The sequence below is a fragment of the Erigeron canadensis genome, chromosome 9 (genome assembly GCF_010389155.1).
Source record: "Erigeron canadensis isolate Cc75 chromosome 9, C_canadensis_v1, whole genome shotgun sequence".
NCBI classification, from domain to species: domain Eukaryota; kingdom Viridiplantae; phylum Streptophyta; class Magnoliopsida; order Asterales; family Asteraceae; genus Erigeron; species Erigeron canadensis.
Window position 1 is genome coordinate 23,439,382 of NC_057769.1, and position 6,553 is coordinate 23,445,934.

Genomic DNA, 6,553 nt, shown 5'->3' on the forward strand with positions numbered 1-6,553 from the left:
CAAAATGAGACAAATATTGTCGGTTGGTTGGTTATCATCAAGATTGACGGTAAAAAGGTTATCATCTCGGTCGCCACACAGAATGTCAACTCCATTTAGAGTTTGGATTTTGCAAAGAGATTGTCGAAAAAGAACTTGAAGATTGTTGTCACGGAATTGTCCAACACTGAACAAGTTATGACTTAATCCTTCCACATAATGAACTTTTTTGATGACAATTCCATTGCGTTCAATGTCTCCATAACCTAAGATAGAAGCAAAATTGTTGCTCCCAAATCGAACAGTTCCCATTAATCGTTCCATAAAGTTCTTGAGCAATGTTTTATTGCCAGTCATGTGTTTTGAACACCCAGAATCGAGTATCCAAACACAGATGGTTATTTCCTGCAATCAAAGAAATTTAACCGACTTTAGGTACCCACTTGAAGACGGGTCCTTTGTGGTTAGTTAACATAGGCAGGGTATATAACTTAGGAATAGCATTCAAACATGCTTTGGAATCAACATAAGCATTAACAAGCACATTATCAATAAGCACATTTGGATAAAAAGTACGAACATTCACACATGAATTAAAAGTCACATGTTTATAAGCATTCACACCAGCACAAGAATTAAAATTGTTTACAGACCCACAAGGCATTGCCTTAGCATTATTAACATTTTTTAACACAGAGGACTTAAAAGATGAATTGTTTGAACTAAAAGAAACATTCTTCTCGTTACTACCAGCTTTTCTCCTTCGCCTTTTCTTCTTTTTCTCAACATTAGTGAACTTAGGTACTAATGACTTAGCTACCCATCTAGTATCACTAGTTAAGCTCTTTCCACCTGTTGAATTTACACTAAAAAGATTAGAACGAGAGTTTTTGAACACTTTCATCTTTTTAGAGTCTTTTGTTGGTGCGGAAACTTCTTGTTTCTTTGGTTTATCGTGAGAAAACCACCCATATCTATGCCTATATCTAGTTGCACCATTTGAAGTATCCCTAGTTAACGAAACTGAGCTAGACTTAGATACCTTAGGTAATGAACTAGATTGAGATTTAGATGAAGAAACATTAGGATTGTCTTTCAGAAGTTTCACTTTGGTGTACTTAGTTCTTGGAATGGTCTTTGGTTCAGTCTTGACGAATTTGGACTTAACTCGATCCTTTGAATAATATGAAGTTGGAGCTTTGTCAAATGGGTTTTGAGAATCCTTATTTGTTTCAACTTTGATTTTGGTAGATTCAATCTTTTTCTAAGTTTCTAAATCAAAGACATATTCTCCCTCCATGAATTTATCAAAATCATCTTTTGTGAAGAATTTCACCGGAGGTTGATTAGTTTTAAGTTCTTTTGAAGTTTTTGAAAAATCATGAATCTTGGGATCCAACTTCACATCATGTGTAGTCTCAGAAATTAGGTCAACTTGAACTGACATATCTTTGGTTTCACAAGAAATTTGAGTAGAAGTATCAACACCTATATTAGCACTTAGCTTAGGGTGAACAACTAACTCATCAAGAGTATCACAAGTGAAAAACCTATAGAAGTACCATATGAAAACTAAACTATGCGCAAGTTCGTCATTAGATAAATCAGATTGCACATAATCATCAGCTATTACAGTAACAGCATTTTGACGTGAACATTCAAGAGAATCAGTCAAAGTCAGAGTGGAGGAATTTGTAGATGAGACACAAGTAGTTTGGGTTGAATGTTCTACTAAATCAATTAGGTCAGTTTGAGTAGAAGCATTCTCACAAACTTTCTTAGTATGTACAACAACTAAATTATCTTCTAAATATGAATTTTGAGACTTGAGATGATCAATGACTTTTTGTTGAGAATTCACCTTTTATTGTAAACCTTCTATTTGTTTTTCCAAAAATGTTGATGGAATATACATCTTAGTAGGTTTAGGTGAAGGACTAATAGATTCTTGGTTTTGAAAACTCGATGCAATTTCTTCCAATTTAAAAATTGAAGACTCTTTTGTTTTGTAAGAAGCATTTAGAGCATCGTAATTAACCAAAAATTCATCTTTAGGTTTCTCAACTTCATCGGTCTCAAATTCGTTATCCAATGGACGAATAAATTGTTGTACCATACCCAGTCGAAGAAATTTTTCATCATACAAAGGTTCTATTTCATCCTTGGCTTTTTGCAATGGTGTGATATTCTCAAATCCCAACCCAAGAAGAAGATCATCTTTTGCAATTTTTGACTTGTTAAAATAGGCAGTGAAATCCAAGAGAGGGTTTTGTTCAATTTTATATAACTTCTCTTCAGAGAAAAATATATTCTTTTTAAATTCCTTAACTTGTTTTTCAAGATTTTCAATCTCAACGCCTTTTAAAAAACAAGTATGATTTAAGTCAGAAATCTTCCTTTCGATTTCAACGTTGTTTGGTTTAGCTTCTTGAAGCTTCTTATTGAGAATATCAACATCCATTTGTCTAGCATTTGCCCGAAGCTATTCATTGGTCTTTTAAATTTCAAGATCTTGATTGGCTTTTTCAAGATCTTGAATGGTCTTTTCAAGATTAAGACATTTTTCTAATAACTTAGAATCAGGAGAGGCATTCAACTTACATTCTTTAACCAACATCCTTTCTTTATGTGATTGAAAGTCTTGTTTAATAGTATCATGATTAAAAAGTAATTTTGAATATTCTTCAAGAAGTTCTGAAAATTCACTTTTAGATAATGAAATATTATTTTGTAAATTTTTGTTTTTGTTGGCTAAAGTCTTAATATGAGTTGTCAAGTTAGATAGAGCTAAATTAAGTGACTCTTTATCTCTAAGTAATGAAAGAGTAGAGTTAGGATTTACCTCATCATTAGGGTACTCATCATCAGTGCGTTCAGCCTCAAAAGCTTTGTTCTTGGCCAACCTCGCCATAAAGCAAACTTTAGCAAAAAGATCTTCATCTTCATCATCTGAGAGCAATAGCCATTTGTCATCTTCAGCAAGCAATGCATGACCAGCTTCCACTTGCTTGGCTAATAACATCTTCTGCTTGTAGTACTCATAGTTCCGCTTATGAGGTTGTTTGCAATCAATAGCAAAATGACCAGGAAGACCACAATTGTAGCACTTTTTGTCAGATGCTTTACCCTTCTCAACAACTTGATTCTCATAGCCTTCTTTCTTTTCAACATGCTTTGATCCAGTTGATTCACCTTGTTCATAATTCTTGGAATGATAGTGTTCCTTCTTGGGAAATGCACTTGTTGAAGAAGTGCGGAGATTGTTATTTGTAGGCCTCGCTTTGTAGAACTTTTTCTTGAAATGCTTAGTTACCGCGGCAAGAGCTTGATATAGTTCATCTGAGACACCTTCTCTTGTAGCCATCATATCATCTCCCTCTTCATCAGATGAAGAAACAACCACCATTTGCCTTTTAAGAGCTTCAGAAACCTTCTTTTCAACAATCAATGCCAAAGGATCAGAACTTGATATAGTTCATCTGAGACACCTTCTCTTTTGTTTGATGAAGCTTTGTTTAGAACTTGATGTTCATTGAGTTTGAAGGATTCATGAAGATTATGGATGGTGAACTTGGCCAGATTTTGATGTTGCTTAATCTGTGTTCCAAAATCTTCCCATTCAGGATCAAGAGCTTTGATGAATTTGATGTTTAACTCAATCTCTGATTTCTTGACATTGTTCTTCCTAAGTTCATTTATGACATTGCAGAATCTACAGTAGACAGCCTCTAGAGATTCATTTGGCAATTTGCTGAAGTTGTCAAACTCAGTCAACACATTTGTCAATCTTATTGTTGAAGTCAGGTCAGATCCTTCCATTTGTCTTGCCACCTCATCCCATATCTCCTTGGTTGTATCATAAGAATCAACAGAACCATAGATTTCATCTGGTAGTGCTTTGTATAATCATGATCTAGCTCTGTTATCTGCAGCTGTTCGATCTTTTTGTTCAGCATTCAAAAGATCAAGAGTGAGTATTGCACCGGTAGTGGGATGGCGATGAACTGCAAGTTCATTAAGAATGGAATCTTTAAGTAGGTGAGCATTTGGTTGACATTCCACATAGTCCATGAATCTTTTCTTCCATAGTCCATAGGAACCACGGTAGAGAACTGGAGGTCTTGTATCGGAACCCAATGCCAATGCTTCACGAGAAGCCATTTGAAAGAGATTTGTTTTGAAACTTGAAATGAGAGTTTGAAAAAAAAATCAGGAAGTGAAACGATCTTGATGAAGATCTATCTAGGTGAAGATTGTTTTTGGAAGATCATTCTAGATTTGAGAACAAAGGCAAGACGATTGAATGGAAGATCGCCTTGGAAGAAATTCAGTGGAATTTGTCTAAGTATGAAATGAAATTGAAATTGAGATATGTTTTTGGATTTTTGAAAATGAGAATTGAAATTGAATTAAAGGAATTGAAAATGAAAAATTGAGAAATGAAAGACTTGGAAATGCAACGATCTTGTTTAAGATCGTCTTAGAAATTTTGAAGGGAAAATGAGACGGTCTTGTGATGAAGATCGTCTTGGGGTACTGAGAAATTTTCTAAGTAATTTTTGAAAAATGTAGCAGCCGTTGGGTCTTGGTTTTGCAAGAGTTCGACATCAAGATAAAGGACAAAAAGGGGGCAAAAAATGTAGCAGCCGACCATTTAAGTAGGCTCGAAAACCCTCACCGTGAGGAGTTGCAAGAGCAGAAGATTAATGATTATTTTCCTAGAGAGTTTTTGATGCAGATTGGAGTTAAGGAAGCACCTTGGTTTGCTGATATTGCTAACTATCTTAGTGCAGGTGTGATTCCTGAGGAGATGTCATCTCAAGAGAAGAAGAAATTCTTTTCCGAGATTAAACATTATTTTTGGGACAATTCATTTTTGTTTAGAATTTGTGTAGATGGCATGATAAGGAGGTGTGTGTCGGGAGGCGAAACCCGACAAATTCTTGATGATTGTCACCATGGGCCAACCGGTGGTCATTATGGACCGTCTGTCATAGGTAAGAAAGTGTATGATGCTGGATTTTATTGGCCAACGATTTTCAAAGAGGCGCAAACTTTGGTTGAAGTTTGTGATGTGTGTCAAAGATAAGGTAACATTTCCAAACGTGATGAAATGCCTCAAAACTTTATTCAAGTATTTGAAGTTTTTGATGTTTGGGGCATAGACTTTATGGGACCTTTTCTCCCATCGAATAGGAATTTGCATATCCTTGATGCTGTTGATAATGTTTCTAAGTGGGTCGAGGCTAAAGCCTTGCCAACGAATGATGCACCTGTTGTCATTCACTTTTTGAAACAACTTTTCTGTAGATTTGGAGTGCCCAAGGCCTTAATAAGTGATCGCATAAGCCATTTCGCGAATCACTAACTCGCTAAGGTGCTAAAGAGGTACGGTGTCACTCATTGTTTTTCAACCTCATATCACCCGCAAAAACGAGTGGCCAAGTTGAAAATACCAATCGGGCATTAAAAAGAATTCTTGAGAAAACCATAGGAGATTACCCAAAGTCTTGGTCCACCAAGCTTGACGATGCTCTATGGGCATTTAGGACCGCCTACAAGACACCGATTAGAACTACCCCATTCTGGTTGCTTTATGGCAAGACTTGTTATCTTCCTATTAAAATTGAGCATAAGGCCTATTGGGCACTCAAGAATTGTAACATGGACTTAGTTGAGGCTGGTGAGTTAAGATCATTGCAATTAAATGAATTAGATGAACTTAGGTTGTATTCTTATGATAACTCTAGACTTTACAAGGAACGAACCAAAGTGTGGCATGACCGTAGGCTTAGAAAAAAGGATTTTAAAGCCGATGATAAAGTTTTGTTGTTCCTTTCCAAATACAAGTTCAAGCAACCAAAGTTGACATCTAGGTGGATCGGCCCTTTTGTGATCAAACATGTTTATCCATCTGGTTATGTCGAATTGTTTAAATTAGATGGAACTACTTTTATTTTCAATGGTCACAGGTTGAAGCTCTACCATGAAGAGGAAGAAAATGTGGGAGTTGTCTTTGACGAGCTTCCATTTTTCGAAATGACGCTACGAAGAATGACTAAGAGTCTAGCTAAAGACTCATAAATAAATTAAGCGCTTCGCGGGAGACAACCCGTGTTTTGTGTTTTTGTGTTTTTATTTAATTTTGTCATTTTTCATGTTTTTAAGGTGTTTGTATCGAGATTTGCATGTCTGGAGGCTTTCCACGCGCACCGGTAGATTGATCGCGGACAATCCATGAGGTAAGTGTGGGGGGAAGACTGCGACGCAGTCCATACACTGCGACATAATGTTTGCTTCACTCCAAATGCAACGCAGTTTTACCAAACTTCGCAGCAACCAAACTCTCTGGAATTAGACTGCGCCGCAGTCCGGTTAATGCGACGCCGTCACGTAATGTGCAGGAAATTTAAAAATCTAAAAATAAAATAAAAAATAAAAAAATAATTCGAAATTCAGATTTAATAAAACTGCAACGCAGTGTGTGAACTGCGTTGTAGGCCAAGTCAGATCGGGTCAAACGAAATAAGAGGGTAGGGTTGTTTCACTTTTACTCTTTACTTAAAAATTTCAA

The 6,553-nt window shown here is 36.1% G+C and overlaps 1 protein-coding gene across 1 annotated transcript; it reads left to right on the top strand.

Annotated features, from left to right (window-relative positions):
• Positions 1–5,643: 5,643 nt before the first annotated feature.
• LOC122583363 lies at positions 5,644–6,063 on the top strand. Its single transcript, XM_043755778.1, has one exon. It carries the CDS (start codon positions 5,644–5,646, stop codon positions 6,061–6,063), a length of 420 nt encoding a protein of 139 aa, XP_043611713.1.
• The last annotated feature ends 490 nt before the right edge of the window (positions 6,064–6,553 follow it).